This window comes from Protopterus annectens, chromosome 11.part0 (genome assembly GCF_019279795.1).
Source record: "Protopterus annectens isolate FY-2018-M chromosome 11.part0, PAN1.0, whole genome shotgun sequence".
Lineage (NCBI taxonomy): Eukaryota > Metazoa > Chordata > Ceratodontiformes > Protopteridae > Protopterus > Protopterus annectens.
The window spans coordinates 1,196,841,858-1,196,862,374 of record NC_056745.1 but is presented as its reverse complement, the minus strand read 5'-3'; the positions used below and the strand labels follow the sequence as shown (position 1 = coordinate 1,196,862,374).

The window sequence follows — 20,517 nt, the reverse complement described above, 5'->3', positions numbered from 1 at the left end:
CCTAAGCACCCTGGAGAATATTAGGGTCCAACCTAAAACTCTCATAATGGGCGACTTCAACTACCCCTCCATTAACTGGGAAAACTACTCATGTACCAATACACTTGCCCAACGCTTTCTGGAATTCATTACTTCCAATGCCCTGGACCAGCTCATTCTTACCCCCACTAGAGGTAGCAACATCCTTGACTTGATCATTACTAACATGGGCGACCATTGATCTACACCAATAGTTAACTCCTCCCTGGTTAGATCCAATCACAAGCTAATCACCTTGGAAATCCACATCCCTCCCACCCCCACAACAAAGGTAACCACCATGAAAAACTTCTCCAAAGCTAACTTTGGGCTCCTAAAAACAAAGGTGGCTAACTTCACGGCACCCATGCAAATAGAGAATAGTTGCATGACTGCCAAATCATACACCAATGCACTGTACAAACACGTACACAAATGCATGGATCTCGCCATACCCAATAGATCTAAGACACTCTCCTCAAAAAAAAGGAAGCCAATCTGGTGGTCCTCTGCTATAAACAAACTCTACAACAGAAGGAGGAAACTGATGTGGAATACGGTGAAGTCCCAAGACTGGAAAAACTCCCTTATCAGCCTCAGCAAAAGGTTGAGATCCCTCATAAAATCTTCTGAAGCTAGCTATGAAAACAGAATTGCAGCAGATACTACAGACAACCACAAGGCCTTCTATAACTACCTGTCTCCATAGGGGTTCCCCAAGAATCCATCCTTGGACCCCTACTCTTCTCTGTTTACACCAATAATCTAGCCTCTGCCACCAAACATGGCACACTCATACAATACACAGATGAGTCAACCATCATATGCTCAGCCCAGTCCCTACCCAAACTGCAAAAAGTCACACAGGAAGCCTTTTCCTCTGTTGAAGCTTGGTTATCCGATGCCCAATTAATACTCAAACCAAACAAAACTAAACTACTCATCTTCCAACCCACCAAACATACTCAAAACAACTCTCACTTTAACATCACAGCAAAAGACAACACCAGTATATACCCAACTGAACACACCAAATTGCTAGGAGTGGAAATAGACAATAAACTAAAATTTGACATTCACATATCCATGACCATAAAAAAAGTCCACAAAAAACTAGGCGCGTTATACAGAAATAAGCAACGTCTCACCAAAGAAGCAAAGATTTCAATAGCAAATTCCCAAGTTATCTCCACCCTACTTTATGCCTCTCCAATATATACCAACCTAAGGCAATGCGATCTAAACAAGCTAGAGACCTGCTACAACAAAATCGCCAAATTCGCCACAGAGGCATCCTACCATAGTCACCACTGTCTCTCACTTGCTGAACTGGGCTGGCTTGAACTCCCTCACCTCTTTCAGTGGTATCAACTCTCACTCGCCCACAAACTAGTAAACCATCCACTAAATGTCCCATCCCTCCAGAATCTACTCCAACCCTATCGCACCACCAGACCACTAAGATCCAGCTACAAAAATCACTTGCAGATCACTAAAGCCAATAACTCTGCTGGTGAAGCACTATTCTCTTGCACCATAGCCAAATTATGGAACTCCTCCCACCCACAATTACCTCCATACCATCATGCACCCACTTCAAAACTTTACTAAAAGGGCACCTAAAAACATGCTGGCTATGCCCTTGCAACTCCCACTCTAATATCACCCACCCCATCCAACCACTACCTTTCTTTCCACTCCACTAACTACCTTGATTATAGCAAGCTCAGATGCTCATAAGCCTAGTACTTATTATACAGCAGGAACTTCTTATTGTAACATTTGTTAATGTCTGTTATGCACTTCACAGATAAAGATTCTAGTTGTCTACTGATGTAATATGTTCTTCATCTGTAAATATGTTGTAAGTAAATGCTATGTTAAATTGTTAATTGCTATGTAATCCAATGTAACTACTGTCTGTTTATTTTAACTGTGGAGCTTTTCTCCCCGGGCCTCCGCTGAAAATGGACCTACGTCCAGTCGGACACTCCCGGTCAACAAATATTAATAAATAAATAAAATAAATAAATAAATAATAAATAAATAAAGAATCTCCATGGCAATACCCAGATTTGCTCTGAGCTACTGCCCAATAGTACCTCCTATATCGAGCCAGCAGATATTGCAAATATACTGGTGGACAGATTCAGTGCTAACTTTACCCACCCCAAAGGACTAATCACAATACCGGTAGATTGCCAGGCACCCAGTATTACTGCTGCATAGGTTAAAACAGCACTGTCCAAGGCCAAGAATACAGCTTCTATGTGACCTGACAGTATCCCTGGCTGTGTTCTACATGAAATACAGAGTGAACTGGCACCTCACCTGTGTGCCCTGTTCAATCACAGCCTCATCTCAGGCTTTGTCCCTACCAAATGGCGCACAGTCATCCCTCTCCACAAAGGAGGAGCAACTACAGACCCCAGGAGCTATCGCCCCATTAGCCTGACGAGTCTGATATGCAAAGCTATGGAACATATCGTCATGGACCTAATAAACAAGGATATAGGGAATCTCCAAACTCTGGATTCTACACAGTTTGGTTATGTGAAGGGTAGATCATGTCTGCTCAACTTGGTTGACTTCTTTGAGTCAGTCACCAGAGCTGTGGATGAAGGTAAGGTGGCTCATACAGCCTACCTTGATCTGGCCATGGCCTTTGATACCATTCCCCACTCAGGAATCATAAAACAACTTACTAAGCTAGGCCTCAACCCCTATATCACTAGGTGGGTTGCAAACTGGCTTATAAATAGAACCCAAAGTGTGAAAGTAGCTGACTCCAAGTCAGACTGCCGACCAGTCACAAGTGGAGTTCCACAGGGTTCGCTCCTGGGTCCCCTTCTGTTTGGTATCTACTTCTCTGAAGTCCAAGCCAACACGAAGGGACTCTGGCTGACAACGTTTGCAGATGATTGCAAGTTGGGAGCTATTATTAACTCCCCAAGTGATGTTGACATCCTACAGAAAGACCTCAATGAGACCAACGACTGGTGTAAGTACCATGGCCTTAAGCTCAATGCCAAAAGATGTGTCTTCATCCCCTTTGGGAAAAACCCGGTTCCCTTGAATTACCACATTGATGGTAGTCCACTGAACACAGAAGGCATTATAAGAGATCTGGGAACACAGGTTGACAGCAACCTCTCTTTTGACCACCACATTGCCACTGTGGTCAGAAAATCCTTTTAAGTGGCACATATCATTACTAAGGGTTTTGCATCCAGGAAGAAAGAGGTCATTGTCTCCCTCAACTCTTCCCTCATTAGGGCAATCATCGAGTACAATGCCCCATTTGGAATGTGCCTCACTAGACACCTGCAACAACTGGAGAGGCTGCAAAAGTACCTCACAAAGAGGATCCTAGGCCTTAAACACTTGTCCTATATGGACAGACTCAAAAAAACTCCAACTATTCTCTGTCTCATATCGCCTACTTAGAGGCGGTCTCTGCTTGACTTATAAAGCCATGTCTGACCCAGCTCTGTTAGAAATGCTGCATCTAAAGAAATCCCAATCCCTCCACACCACATACTCCAGGGACCTCAACCTCATTACTACAATCAACAGAACATGCTGGAGGGACAGGTTCATAACCCAGAGACTGCCCATGCTATGGAATAGACTTCCCATACATGTCAAGCAGAGCACCTCACTGGCCCTCTTCAAGAGAAATCTTGATGAGTGGATGGGAAATAGAAATTTCACCCCGGGGATCACTCCAGTGGATCTGCTTGACAGAGGCACTAGAAACTAAGGTTGGGTGGCATGATGCCAGGGTAATCCTATGGGCTAGGCTTGTAAAGGCTCCAGGGACATTATCCTAGTACACACCTATGAACCTATGAACCTATGCTGTATATTCAAAGAGTATAGCTAACACTGAACTTAACTAGGAATGATAGCTTAGAGTTACACCATTAATCCACATGACTATGCTATCTTTTGGCTAGATCACACAACATCTCGGGCTCAAAGCAACTCAGTTTCATGATCTAATGCTGATTAGTGTTGCCAGCTGCATATGTCCTTCATCATAACAGTTTTTCTTCCAGATTATGTAATAACATTTCCTACCATGTGTAAATATTATGGCAACAATCATACCAAAATGTGTATTCATTGTATGTATATTATTGTACACACAGTTGAAGGTGCAGTCATTTCAGATTTACAGTTAACAAACTTCTTTAATACAGAAGAGTAAGATCTGTTGTAAGTTATTATGTGCCATGTACTTCATTATCAGAGGTTATTAGCAAGCTGTAGCACTAACCTTTTCTTAGCTTCTTACAGAACCTCTACAGTAAGGACTTGCAGTACAACATTTATTGTCTTTTCTCCCTGGCTTCCATGCTCACCTATTCCTGGATTGCCACTGTCAACTTTTTGAGTACCCTAGACATGACCCGTCACTGGGTGGGCTCTCTGATTCTTCAGGAAATTGACTTTAATAGTTCTCATTGTTTAGACAAAGGAAGCAAGGAGTCTGATGGGGAGTGATGACCAAGGAGCCTGGGGTTATTCTTGCAGTGGCTAGTTAACTTTATTAGCTGTGGAGATGGCCAGTGCAATGATATAAGGGTGTTGTTGCTGCCCTCACATGTCTTAACTTGGGATGTTCTACAAGGCTCCTGGTCGCCATCAGAGGTCACACAGACATCAACATTCCCCCTCCACTTCCTCTTGAGGATAGAATTACTGGTCATTTACCATTTCACCTTATTCCCCTGGCCAACCCTGCTGGTGGCATGAGTCTATTCCCAAACTCAGGTTGCCACTAGCTCAAACAGATGCCATACTTCTGTTCCAGGAGGCTAGTTGTTTTTATTAGAGCATTACAATAAAGTTGATTTTATTTTATTCTCACCCACCATTGTTTGCTTGCTGTTTTCTAAGGAAGTAACTGTTAAAGGGTTTCCAGGTATGTAATCTTCAGGATTTTGTCCTTCATTTTGGAAAATACTTGAAGCTATACATGTAGCCTTAAACCCCACTTTCTGTTCTAGAAGGTGCTACGGACCTTGGCCTGTTCCATATGATTTCTAATGTTTCGAGATCTATAACAATTTTGGGTGGACAACCATGGAGGTAGAGACAGATGTCCCTGAGAACTTTCTTTTCTATTCACATATACCAGTTTTTTACATACTGGTGAGCTCTGTTTGTACAAGCCATTGTTTTATTTATGTCGCTATGGCTCTTTTTTGTCTCCTCCACACCTGCTGACCACCTGTCTGATTTTAGCAATCGCAGCTGATTCATTACCCCTCAGGGCAGAACTGATTCAGAATCATCCACATACCCAAAAGGGCAGCATCTCATTTCCTGGGAATTAGTGTAACTATGAAACTGGTCTACTGTGCAGCTGGAATAACTACACATTGGAACACCTATCACCTGCACCTGTTTCACTAAGAGGACCAGACACAACACACACACACACACACACACACACACACACACACACACACACACACACACACACACACACACACACACACACATTATTTATACAGAGACACACACAGAGTGACTTGGAACATATGCATGCATATGCTCATACATTCAACATGACTACATCTGCCATCTGTGCAGGGTGAAGCAGCTCCAATTCACTTTGTACAGATCCCCATAATTGAAAGATATAGGTGTCTACCACCAAAATGTTGCACACACTTTTGGCATTGGATTCCTGTCCTACCCTGCCCTTGTGTAGTTCTGGCATCTATGAATTTCCTACTACTCAAGTCCTCTAACTTTGGAATGAGCTTGGAAGATCATTTATATAAATTGCCTCAAATGGAATAATAATTTAGCATGAGGGGTTCAAAACCTCAGTGTCTAAAGTGCACAGTGGTAGTTCTATGCAAAAAAAAGGGTCTATGAATTGGAATGGTCTACTGAAATATGCCAAGTCTATGAATACTGGTCAAATACTTAAAATTTCCTTTTAATATAAAATTGTTTGTATATATTGTCATGAAATGTGTAGTTCTTTGGCAATTAAAAACACCAATCAAAATGCATGTTTTGTGGAGCTCTTTGGAAGGATTTTGTCAAATTTTATCTCAGTATAAGTTTTGAGTTTAGATTTTTATCATCCATTTATTATATTGGTAGCAAGTTCTGAGACAGAATGGACAGAAATGTATATGTTCCGAATTTGTACTGCTGCTTCTGGTTATATATTGTCACTAGTATTATGTAAACATATGCTTTAGAATCAATATTACTCTAATTATCTTTGAAGTTCTCTGTTTTCTGTTCTGCATTATGAAGCTTATAGTTCTGGTATGAAGCCAGACCTTTTTTGTGGACAATTGATTTATCTCTTTTCTGTAGTTTATTTACTACATTGCATCATTTAGCTAAGTGGTTTAACTTGTCACATGTGGTACCCTTTCTACTCTTGACTAGATGGATAAACTCTTGAGGGCATATCCCATCACAATTTCTTTGGGTTCCTTAAGTTATATTTATGCACTCAGACAAAAAATAAAAATATATTATATTGGAAAGGTATAAACGTAGGTTTCAAAAGAAAGTAACGGGGAGCTGCAATCCAGCATTTTAATTCAGCATATTAATAAAAACAATGATCACAGTTAGCAACTACATATACAAGTGTAAACATTAAACCGCAAACTAATGTAATTACAGTATAAATTCCAAGAATGTCATACACCATCATAAACAAATGTGTTCATGCTTATCTATATTGTTGTGATTTTACAGTCATTAGGTAGAAAACTAGCACAGAATGAATTTCAGAAATTGTAACATTATAAAACTAGTCCCCCACGCGTGCACGCACACAAACACACACACACACACACACACACACACACACACACACACACACACACACACACACACACACACACACACACACACACAAACATGGGACTAAAATGCAAAATGCAAATTATATTCTTTATATTCTTTTTCTTTCGGTATTACTCTGTTTTTATTATATGTGACTCTTAAGCCCTCCTTTTTGGTGTTGTCCCACTGCAATTTCTATAATTATTAAACATTTTATTTGTACTTCCTGTACACAAAGAATTGATAGCTAGAAGTTTTGTTTCCTCAACAGGTAACATGATATTTATCCCAGCTGTGTGATTTTGTTCTTGGCCAGAGGCCTGCACCTCAGATATATGAGCCCATATTTAAATGTTTCTATATTTAAATGTTTCTGGCATGCCATTACCATGCTTTCCTATTTCTTGTTTTCCTCAGCTTGCAGGAGGCTCAGCTGTGTATCAGCTGAGATTCTAAGTCTCTGTCACTATCATCAAAATCACAGTCTGATGCTGATAATTTAAACCTTGTATTATATGACCTAACAATTTATGAGTATTTTGGCATTTTTTTTCTAAATACACATATTTCATACAACACATTTTTTGAGGTGAGATGTAATTAGTAATGTTTGATTTTTTTGTATATTCATAATCTTCAAGTGCTAATACCTTACACATATCATAAGCATGCTCTCTTGCTAGATTTAATCATCATCATCATCATCATCATCATAATGATGGTAACCATATGGTGGAGGGGGATGAGTCACTCTACGATCCTTAGAGCTATGTTGCTTGGAATTTACGTTTTTGCTAGAGTCACCCTTAGCAAACTGGTTTACACTGACAATCTAGACAAAGAGTGACCCAAATTTGACCCCCACAATTACTCATTAAATATTAAGAGAACATCACCCAAGACAACAATACCTGGATTCACCTCTAGCCCCAGGAATAGGAGTGGTATTTATCAAAGAATGCCTGCTGGACAGGCAATCTATGTAGCCTGGTTAGACTTAACCTGAAAAAGCTGTGTGGAGTTAATTCCTGGCCTCACATACTACATGGTGAAGGATGAGGGTCTGGTGCAGTGTCATTTAAATGGCAATCTGGAACCTAGAGATGGTGTTAAAAATGTAAGAGCCTGTCTTGAACATTGTATTTTATTAAACAACAAAACATATCTATCAAGTGGTTCCTGTACAGTTATATGATCAAGAATATTGTATTGTCTGAGTGGTTGAATCACATGACACTGCTAACATAACATTAAAGGAATTAAGGTATGAAATGGTTGACACAATGATGACCATCCCCTTTTTTAATATTGGTATGAGATGAGGTTTATTACCAGATTACTGACAAATAGTAGTAGCCATTCTATGAAAAATAAAAGCAATGCAACACAAAACAGAAATTTATAGAATCCTAATCCTGCTGAATTCCATACTGAAAGTATTTGAAATGCAAATAAATGTATATAGTAAACTTTCTGCTGGAGAAATTATAAGACTAGGGTAAATTGACATTCATCACTGTGGCTTTTATAAGGAGAAATCTTGGGTCAGAAACAGGTATTATTTATTAACAACATATCTAAAGTAATACACTAAAACTTTCAATTTGAGTCAAGCTATCTAGACTGTAGTAAAGTTTCTGAGAGGGTGAACAATAAGGTTTTAAATAAGAAACAAGTTAAAATGATTATTAATGCTAAGCAGCTCATGCAGATGTCGAAGTAACTACAACAGAGAAACAAAGCTTAAGAGTTAAGATAGACATGGATGTTGGTCCAAGAAGAAATAACAAGAACACATCGCAGGACTTGGTGCTAGTTTGTTACCTTTCACTAGTTGTACAATAAATGTTATGAAGAATGAGTGTTCTATTCACAACTTTGGGACACTTATGAAACACTTCTTCAAAGCCAGCCCTAAAACCAGTGCACTGTGATAAACTACAACAGTTTGAAGAAATTTGCCGCAAACAGCTCATGCTGTGATGAGTCTATATCTGGTAGCTGATACAAGGTGACCAACTAGTAGTGAAGGACTGATTGTGGCTTCAGTGAAAACTAGTTAGAAGTTTCCAAAATGCATATTGGTCAAGAAAGAGATTATGGATAGCCCGCAATTACCTCTAGCACCCGCAGAATGGAAATGAGACAGAACATCCCATTAATAATAGAATCTATTTCCTACATTTCTGATTAATTTGTTGCCCTGGTAAAGTTACGACTTGTTAGATGATGTTACACAGAGTTTAATGCTCTGTTCCAGTGTAGAATACTAGATCAGTTTTAAACTAGAAAATCTGTCTATGCTGCTTGAATGAAAATAGCAGAACTGTTATTAAAGTATCACATGAAGTACGATTAGTTAGATGGTATTTTCACAGTTTAATTTTAGACATCGTATAATATTCATTGCTCTGTCTTATCTACATATCCCCAACTATCTGCTAGCAACACCACATGCTTCTACACAGACATTCAGTACAAACATTAATGTGAACTTGTTGCATAATTATTACCATTTCTGCATTAACTAATTCAATGATGGTGAACCTTTTGGGTTTGGTGTGTCAAAAATTCTGAAAATGCCTAACTTGACTCTGCTGGTGTGTCTCCCACCCCAAACAAAAAGAAACAAGAAAATAACATTGAAATAAATAAATAAATAAATAAATAAATAAATAAATAAATGAATAAAACAAAATAAAAATAAATAAAACAGCATAGCTCCCAGTACTTCAGGGATAAATCTCAACAGAAGCAGGACAAATCTAGAAATAAGAGACATGGATAGTGTTAAACTACTAGTGCCATTAATTTGAGACACTAACAGAAAAAAATTTATGTGAATTAATATACATTTTCCCAAGTAAAATAGGTCTATAAATCTAATTATTGTCATTATTAAGTGTAAAAAGTCATCACTTTTAGGAGGGATTAAGAGGGACAGTTGAGAGGAATGTAAAATAGCACACGTTTAGAAATACAGAATACTTGCCCTTTCCAGAAGTGTTAACCATGAAGACTTTGTTGAGACAGTATACCAAAATAGTCTTTGAGGTTAATAGCTTACTTACCTTTGCAGCAGTGTTGTTAAACTGGCTCCTGGCACAAAATAATTTAAAGCACTTCACACGAGCAATGAATGCAAAAGCAGTTTCGTTGTTAACTCTGGTGTTGGTGAATGCTGGCGTGTCACCCAAAATGTCATCGAGTGTCACCTTTGACACGCGTGTCATAGGTTCACCATCACTGCACTAATTTATACATGTTGGAGCTAAATACTCTACCACTTGAGAACTGTGATTCAGAAGAAAATGAAAAAGTATTCTGTTCTCAGAAAAACAAGTAAACATCCATGTGTGGTTACTCAATAATAAATATAAACATTTTTTAAGTTTATCTCTCTATTATTAATGCTTCAGAAATTTTGGTAATAATATGGTTGAATAACTGCATTAAACACATTTTTTGTTTTTGTTTTAGTTGTACCAAAGATAAAGCAAAGAGAATGCTTTTCACATTCTTGCCTATTTTGTCTTGGCTGCCTGCATATCCTTTTAAAGAATGGTTACTGAGTGACGTTGTATCTGGCCTCAGTACTGGACTCATTGCTGTTCTTCAAGGTAAGACTAAGATTCATGCATAGATTGTTAGACTCTTATATTGCTGTTGCTGTATGGCTATTGAAATACACGAGAAATAGTCCACTTGTTTTCTTAAGACAAAGGCTAGCATTTTGTGTAACAAGCTGAGTATTCTACCATTTGCTTACATTAAAGGAGAACCACATCCACAGACTCAAAAAACATATTTATTTCATCATAGTTTGGTGTTTCCTACATTTTAACACCACTCTGGGGCTATTTACAGGTTTTTAAATATGCTTATACATAATTTCTGAGCGTGACCACATGGGGTCTGGCATCTTGAAGTAATTCTGATTGTTTAGTCTGCCACTAGGTATCCCAAAATGCATTGCTCATCTGTAAAAAGTTATATAATGTAGGCTTCTTTCTTTCTAAAGATCCTGTCACTGCATTGATTTTACATGCATATACTGCTGTCTTTCAGTCAGTTAATTTTAAGTAACATTTCATGGTGTTCAATGACTACTTAAAACACAAACAGTGCAAATGCCACAGGACAGACTTTCAAAGTGCTTTTTACTGCTGCTATTTTTTAGAATGGCTAAACTGCAGTTTTGTGTGAAGCCTGAATTGTACTACTTTGACTCATCTCCCATCCCCCTTCACACCTAACTTCCCTAGCTGTCAAAGTGCTAAGAGTAATTTGAGCTCTTACCTGCTGTGATTGACAGCTCGCAGCAGGAGACTTGACTCATGTACTGTTTCCTTGTTCTAGCCTTTACTTTCTGTATAGGTAGGGGAAGGTCCAGGGGGCTGTGACATCACAGCATGGGTGGGTTTTTAGGACAGTCATGGTGATCTCAGTTTGGGGAGGCAACTGGCCAGAAAACTACCTGTATTCAGTTGGCCTTGATGACATCAATGAATTGGAGACTGCAGCAAGGGTGGGATACAAGTTTTTTGAAAGTGAAACCACCACAGTATAGTAGTTCTAGGGGAGAAAAACAGTCAATTTAAATTATTTTAAATGCTGTGTTGTTGTTTATTCATAGCAGGGACAATAAATAAGGAGAAAAGGGACAGAGAAGTTGAGCATTTAATAATAGAATCCCATTGTTGTCCTTTAATCTGAACATGCTATTGCAGACACATTTAAGATATCATCTGCTGCAACTTATGCCATCCTAGGTGCACATAGATACATTTACTCATGGAAAGAGCAAATGCCTCTCTAATCTAGGATCAATACATATATTCAAAACAGAACTGGGGAAAACAAATTTTCAGGTCTGCACATCAGAATGGATAAGGGTCATTTCAAGATGCAGTAGCTAGAAGGCACTAATATTTTGTAATAGATGTAAAATGGACTAAAATCCTGCTTGAGGCCATAAGGGTGACTTTACTACCTACAAAAATTGACCAGTGAAAATCATCAAAAAGTTTGTTTTGATGCTGTTGGATATTTAGTGCCTAGCAAAACAGTTATTTAACAGTTTGAAAAAGGTCAAGTTAGTAGCTCACTGTGGATTCATTTTAGGGTTGAAACTGACTTCCTTTAGGAGGATGGTATCATAATTTAATCATCTTTGTATGGAAAAATGTAAATATCTATAAACTAGGAAGTGCTATAATTATGTTAAAATTGCTTATTTAACTATAAAGTATGAAATAAAGAATCTTAAATGAAAATAAGTAATTACTATGGAAATTACTTATTGTGGCTATACCATCTTAGAGAATATATTAAGAGAAGGGGTCGAATTAACAGCAAGGAACCATACTAATACAATTAATAAATTACCCTATCAATGGGGTGGGTCTACCTTTTTTTTGAATGAAATTATGTTTAACCAAATTTTACTTACCTGACCCCACTTCTCCAAAGCTGCATTTCACCGAAAGCATGGACTGCCAAAATCCTGTCCACGTGAAAGGAACCACTTGGACACCATGAGAAGAAATATAATTATTTATTTGTGTTTTTCACTGAATATTAACTCAAGTGAAGTTGTGGCTGTCTCTCTACAGAGTACTTTTTAGAATTTCTGTGTAGCCATTGATAGCAGTGGGGGTAGTTTCAGCTCATCACTGACATCCTGTCTTGCCTTATATAAGTGGTACATTTTGAGTTATCTCTGCTTAATATCAGAGCTTTGGCCAGCTAACATTTACCTGATAGCGGGATGTACAAGTGAATTTAAGTACACTTTTATCTGCTCTGTTGCATACAGTACTGTATTTAATTTATTTATTTGTGTTTTTCACTGAATATTAACTCAACTGAAGTTGCGGCTGTCTCTCTACAGAGTACTTTTTAGAATTTCTGTGTAGCCATTGATAGCAGTGGGGGGTAGTTTCAGCTCATCACTGACATCCTGTCTTGCCTTATATAAGTGGTACATTTTGAGTTATCTCTTCTTAATATCAGAGCTTTGGCCGGCTAACATCTACTTGAAATCAGCTGGATGTATAAGTGAATTTAAGTACACTTTTATCTGCTCTTTTGTATATAGTACTGTATTTAAATTATTTATTTGTGTTTTTCACTGAATACTAACTCAACTGAAGTTGTGGTTGTCTCTCTACAGAGTACTTTTTAGAATTTCTGTGTAGCCATTGATGGCAATGGGGGGTAGTTTCAGCTCATCAGTGACATCCTATCTTGTCTTATATAAGTTGTACATTTTGAGTTATCACTGCTTAATATCAGAGATTTGGCCGGCTAACATCTACCTGAAATCAGCTGGATGTATAACTGAATTTAAGTACACTTTTATCTGCTCTTTTGCATATAATACTGTATTTAATTTATTTATTTGTGTTTTTCACTGAATATTAACTCAACTGAAGTTGTGGCTGTCTCTCTACAGTTAGTTCCCCACTCACCCTCCCTGTTCTTGTTTTGGTATTAATGTTGGTGGCTTTGAAACTGCCCGCCCCTCTTGTAGATTTGCATTTGGATACTCCTTCTGGGCCCATCTCATTTGCTCACTCAACTGAGTGCAGTGAGATCATATTCTGATTTCAGGCACTCCTACTGTGTACAAAGAGAGCATTTGGGAAGGACAACCCCTGTAGCCTCTTAATCCTGCTCTGTTCCTTCCCACAAATAAAGAAAAAAAAATATGTATATATATATATATATATATATATATATATATATATATATATCTTATTCATCTGCTTGTACTGTAACTGTCTTAGTTGCTCTTCTGCGTGCTGTTATCTGTTCAGTCGCTCTTACTCTGCACTTATTACTGCTTGTTAGTAGCCTTCTAATTTACTGCCTTCTGCACTTGTTTTTAGTCATTTGTTAATTTAATTGCATTTATTTGAACTGTATTTGCCATAGTGTTGCTACACGCTCGGGTGTGCTGGCCTGCACTACAATTTGAATTGTATTTACTGTTGTTTTAGCTGCTTTTCTGTAACAACAAAAAAAAATTCTAAGCTTGTTTCCTGCCTTTCCTGTAACTAGTCAAGTCCAGATACAGACTTGCTGTATCCAGGACTGTTGGTAAGCTTCTGAGCCCCCCAAGCCTTTCTGTGTTGGAGGGAAGCCTTCTAGCTTATCAGTGGGAGTGGTAAGCACTAGGTAGCCTATCTACCATGGGAAAAGTGGGTTCTGGCCCTGAAATTGTAGTGCATTGGCCATTTGGGCAGTTTTTCCATCTCTTTCTACTTTCTGGTTAAAAGCCGTTTCGCTTTGGTCCCCTGGTTCCTATAACTAGTGTAATCCAGGTACAGATTTGCTGTATCCAGGACTGTTGGTAAGCTTCTGTGCCCCCCAAGCCCTTCTGTGTTGGAGAGAAGCCTTCTAGCTTATCAGTGGGAGTGGTAAGCACTAGGTAACCTATCTACCACAGGAGGAGTGGTTTCTGGCCCAGAAATTATAGTTTATTGGCTGTTTGGGAAGCTTTTCCATCTCTTTCAACCTTCTGATTTAAAAGCCTGTGTTTGCACTTGTTTCCTGCCTTTCCTGTTACTAGTCTAGTCCAGGTACAGATTTGTTGTATCCAGGACTCTTTGTAAGCTTCTGAGCCCCCCAAGCCTTTCCGTGTTGGAGGGAAGCCTTCCAGTTTATCAGTGGGAGTGGTAAGCATCAGATAGCCTATCTAACACAAGAGGAGTGGTCCCTGGCCCAGAAATTGTAGCTATTGGCTGTTTGAGCAGTTTTTTTCCATCTCTTTCAACTTTCTGGCTTGAAAGCCGCACTTGTGCCTGTTTCCCGCCTTTCCTATAACTAGCCTAGTCTGGTTACAGAGTTGCTGTATCCAGGACTGTTGGTAAGCGTCTGGGCCCCCCAAGCCCTTCTGTGTTGGAGGAAAACCTTCTAGCTTATCAGTGGGAGTGGTAAGCACTAGGTAGCCTATCCTCCACGGGAAGAGTGAGTTTTGGCCCAGAAATTGTAGTTTATTTGGCCGTTTGGGCAGTTTTCCATCTATTTCAACTTGCTGGCTTAAAAGCCTAGGTTTGTACTTGTTCCCCGCCTTTCCTGTGACTAGTCTAGTCCAGGTACAGATTTGCTGTATTCCAGGACTTTTTATAAGCTTCTGAGCCCCCAAAGCCTTTCTGTGTTGGAGGGAAGCCTTCTAGCATATCAGTGGGAGTGGTAAGCATTAGGTAGCCTATCTACCACAAGAGGAGTGGTTCCTGGCCCAGAAATTGTAGCTATTGGCTATTAGGGCAGTTTTTTTCCATCTCTTTCAATGTTCTAGTTTAAACGCCGCACTTGCGCTTGTTTCCCACCTTTTCTGTAACTAGCCTAGTCCAGATACAGAGTTGCTGTATCCAGGACTGTTGGTAGACTTCTGAGCCCCGCAAGCCTTTCTGTGTTGGAGGAAAGCCTTCTAACTTATCAGTGTGAGTGGTAAGCACTAGGTAGCCTGTCTACCATGAGAGCAGAGGTTCTTGGCCCAGAAATTGTAGTTTATTGACCATTTGGACAGTTTGTCTGTCTCTTTCAGCTTTCTGGTTTAAAAGACCACATCTGCGCTTGCTTCCCATCTTTCCTGTAACTAAGCTACTGGGTAGCTCTAGAAAGCTTTAGACTGATACAAGCCTTCTAGCTTAGGAGAGAGACTTTTAGTGATTAAGTGTAAGTTTTCTGTACTTTCTTGCTGTACTTAACTGTTTTCTGCCTAAACGCAGATTTTCCAGCATTTATTGTGATTTAAAAGCTTGTTTTCTTCAAATAGTGTACTTATTTGACTGCCTGCACTTTTAAAAAGTTTTTTTTTTTAAATAATTTGTTTACCTTTTGTAGGCTACACACTAAAGTGTGATAGCCTTTTCTATTCATTTTTAGTCATTTAAAGCTGTTTTAAGTGTATTTTTTATTGTTTTTGCATTATCTTTAAAAAAAAAAAAAAAAAAAAGTCCTTGTTTCCCACCTTTCTAAGCTAGTATAGTCCAGTTTTCAGGCTAGTGCTGAATTCAAGGCTGTGATACTAGTTTCTGAGTTGCCCATACCTTCTTGGATAGAAGAACATTTCTCTGTTCACCTGTGAGAGAGGGGCAACGGAGCAACCTATCTGGCCTTGAGTGGCCCAGAAGTTAGTAGTTTAGTGGCCATGTGGCCATTTTGGGCTTCTTTTCATTCTTTCATTTCCTTACTATAAAACTGTATTATTTGTGTTTTTTTTGGGGCGGCGCGGTACGGTCTGGTTGTTAAATTATTCCGCTCCCCCAGTCTCCTCCTCTTTTCCTTTCTTTTCTTCTAACTCTACTCAACCTCAACCTAAAAACTCAAAAAGCACAGCCCAGCACTTGCTCAGACCTAAATAGCATGCACTAATATATACTGACACTGATGCCCCAGCAGGCAAAGGCTCTTTATTCACCCCTCACCAACCAAGCGACTAAGCAGCTCACCCTACTATTCAGGCATGACCAAAGGGCAACTTTAGGTGCACTCGCCAGTCCAGCTGGTGAATTTGGGTATCCTGAGGCAATGTTGCAATTGCCTCATGTACACAGACAGCCCTCTCCTTCTACCACAAAACACTAACATATGCGAGAGATGCAATTATACAGCCAAATAGGAAGCTAAGCTGTCTCCACCCAAGACTGGAACAGACAGTCAAGAGGAGAAGGTTAACACTTGCACCACAACTCCAGCTGCACACAGACCTACTAAAACAGCACTGGCAAAAAATACACATAAATACACAAAATCATACTTGGAGGCTCTAAATAAAAACCTGCAAAAGTATCAGAGACCTCCAAAGCAGACACCCAAACAACCTGCACTTCCCGTCACAAACCAGACAACACATAAAATACAAAATCAGTGTGCCGCACAATCACAGCCCTTAAAGAGAAATAACATACCTAACACACTAGTAATAGGTGACTCTGTAGTCAGGCACACTGATGTCCCATTCACTAGGCTGGATAAGCAGAAGGTTACTGTTAGCTGCCTGTCAGGAGCCAGAACCCGTCACATAACACAGGCACTCAGGTCACTCCAGAACAAGTACAAATATGACTCTGTCATTGTACAAGTTGGTGTGAATGACCTGAGACGTACCTCCCTGAACTACATGAAAAGAGACATGGAAGAGCTCTATGATCATGTAGCCCAGGCTGGTATGACCCTGACCCTGAGTAGCATCCTGCCCTCACCAAGAATGATACCTCAGTATAAATAAAAAATGATCAATTTCAACAATTGGCTAAGCTTCTGGTGTCATTCAAAGGGGATTCAGTGTCTGTCAGCCTGGGACGACATGCTCGACAAGCTGCGTTGCTTCACAAGAGATGGCTTGCACCTGTCACTCCTAGGCTTTCGAATACTGGCCAAGACTCTTGCTGCCCCCATAGTGCCTTTTGTAGGCAAGGCTCAAAAGTCAAACCCACCTCTGTAAACAGCACAATTAACAAAAAACTGAGGGTTATGCTAGTCAATGCCAGGAGTTTAAATCTCAAAATACACACGCTTGAAGCACTCCTCAGTATGGAGAATGTCGACATCTGTGCAGTAACTGAAACCTGGTTCAAGGCTCCAGAGAGCACCCCAGCACTACCGGGCTACAACTCATATCACACGTTTCAGCCACAGAACACGGACCAAAACACAAAAGGAGGGTGTGTATTCATATTCATCAAGGATACCTACACCTCCAGGTTAGTAGCGCAGCATGATACCTCTGAGATCATCCATGTGCAACTAACATCGGGCAAATCTGCAATGCAAATTGTGGCCTGCTACAGATCACCCTCCATGACCCAGGACCACCACTCCACCTTTCTGGAGACACTGGAAAACATGAAGGTCCTACCAAACACCCTGATATTGGGTAATTTCAATTACCCTACCATTCACTAGGAAAACTACTTGAGTATAAATTCCCAGGCCCAGTGCTTCCTGGAATTCATCAACTCAAAACACCCTGGATCAGCTGGTTAACTCCCCTACCAGAGGTGAAAACATATTGGACCTGGTCATCACCAACATGGGCGACAGGTGTCCCATACCGGAGGTCAACCCGTCACTGGTTAGATCAGACCATAAACTAATCACTCTGGATGACCACACCCCACCACCACCCCCCAACTAAGGAAACCACAGTAAAACACTTTTCTAAAGCAAACTTCACCTTACTTAAGACAGAGGTGGTAAGTTTCACAGCCCCCACGCTAAAGGATAACACTGCCCAAGATGCAGAAACCTTTACAAATGCACTCTATGAGCACCTGCAAGGATTCATGGATCATGCCATCCCTAGCAAAACCAAGACTCACTCCTCTAAGAGAAGGAAACCAGTTTGGTGAACCCCCTGCAATAAACAGGCTATAGAATAGAAGGAGGAAACTAGTTCAGAAAAAAAGCAAATCCCAAGAAAGAAAGACATCCCTGATCAGTATCAGTAAGAAACTGAGGTCCCTCATGAAGTCATCCAAGGCTAACTTCGAAAGAAAAATAGCCAAGGATTCAAAAGATAACCAGAAAGCCTTCTTTAGCTATGCTAAGAATCTAAGTGGCAACTCACAGATATGCACTGAACTAGTGCAAAATAGCACAAAATATACTGAACCTACTGATATTGCCAACATCCTGGCAGATAGATTCAGTGGAAACTTCACCCCCCCTCTCACCTCCAAAACGGGCCACAACAATACCGGAAAAGTGTAGTGTCCCAAAAATTACAGATGCACAGGTGAAAACAGCCCTTTCAAAAGCCCAAAACACAGCATCAATGGGACCAGATGGTGTCCCAGGCTGCGTCTTGCACGAACTACAGAATGAACTAACCCCCCACCTAAACATGCTGTTCAACCTCAGCCTCTCCACAGGCTATGTGCCCATAGAATGACACACAGCAATGGTTATTCCTCTCCACAAAGGAGGGGCCACAACTGACCCTGGTAACTATTGCCCCATAACCTGACTAGCCTGGTCTGCAAGGCTATGGAGCGCATCATCATGGAACTCATTAACAAAGACATTGGGAACCTCCAAACACGTGACCCAACCCAGTTCGGCTTTGTTAAGGGCAGATCATACCTACTAAACCTGGTTGACTTCTTCGAGACAGTCACCAAGGCCATAGATGAGGGAAAGGTGGTTCACACAGCCTACCTTGACCTCGCCAAGGCTTTCGACACCATTCCCCACTCGGGTATTACAGAAAAACTCACCAGCCTGAACATAAAACCCTACGTCACGAGATGGGTTGCCCACTGGCTTACAGACAGAACTCACACGGTAAGAATAGTGGGCTCCAGGTCTGACTCTAAACCAGTCACAAGTGGTGTCCCGCAAGACTCGGTCCTGGGACCCCTACTGTTCGGCATATACTTCTCAGAAGTACAGGCAAACATAGGACTATGACTAACCAAGTTCGCCGATGACTGCAAATTGGGAGCCATAATTGACTCTCCGGCTGACACGGACATCCTCCAAAGGGCCTTACTGAGACGGACACCTGGTGTCAAAGTCATGACCTCAAGCTAAATGCCAAAAAATGCATAGTCATCCCATTTGGGAAAAACAAAACACGCACGAATTACCACATAAGTGGCAGCCCCCTTAATACAGAAGAGGTAATATGAGAGCTGGACCCTAGGTAGACAGTAATCTCTCCTCTGACAATCATATTGCCAAAGTAGTTAGGAAATCCTTCTATGTGGCCCATCTAATTACTAAAGGGTTTGCATCTAGAAATAAAGAGGTTATAGTGCCCCCCACTTGTCACTCATTAGACCCATCATAGAGTACAATGCCCCATTTGGGATGTACCTCACAAGACACTTCCAACAGCTGGAAAGACCACAAAAGTACCTCACCAAGAGGATTACTGGTTTCAAACATATGTCCTATGCAGCCCGACTGAAAAAACTCTGGCTGTACTCAGTGGCATATCACTTACTCAGAGGTGATCTCTGCCTGACTTACAAAGCCATGTCCAACTCAGACTTGATGGACATGCTCCACCTAAAGAAATCCAAGTCACTGCGAGCCAAGTGTTCTAGTGAGCTAAACCTCGCCATAACAATAAATAGAACATGCTGGAGGGATAGATTCCTGTCACAGAGACTCCCCATGCATTGGAACAAAATTCCAAATTACATCAGGCAGAGCCCCTCACTAACACTCTTCAAGAGAAACCGAAAATACATCTCTGGGATCACTTCATTGGCTCTGCTTGACAGAGGATCAGTTAATTAATCAATGGGGTGGCGAAAGCCGACACACTCTGGCTAGGCTTATAAATGCCATTGGGCAGATAGCCTAGTACCTACCTATGAACCTATGAATCAAAACTAAACCCACCAAAGTGAAGGGCTTCACCCCCCTACATCCCCCGTACTTAAGACTAATTTCTAGAGCAGTCAACTTAACCTAGTACTGATGAATGCAGTTTTCAAACCTAAAGGGTAGTACACACTATACTTAAGGAAGAACAAACCAACAAAAAGGAAAACTAGTTGCACAAGAATGGCTGTTCTAGATATTGGCATACAGATTACTAAAATAGGCTATCGTCACAACTTCTTATGTAAGATCCATGTCAAACTTCACTTTGCATTCTTATAAAAAATAATAAAAAAGGATTCACACTGGAATTGCTTG

General features: G+C 40.3%; 1 protein-coding gene across 1 annotated transcript in view; it reads left to right on the top strand.

Moving 5' to 3' along the window:
- Positions 1–20,517, top strand: part of LOC122815042 (chloride anion exchanger-like) — a 359,777-nt gene that overhangs the window by 22,084 nt on the left and 317,176 nt on the right. Inside the window, exon 2 of the mRNA XM_044087290.1 lies at positions 10,333–10,472. Coding sequence (XP_043943225.1) covers positions 10,333–10,472 — 140 coding nt within the window. The remainder of the gene's footprint in view (positions 1–10,332; positions 10,473–20,517) is intronic.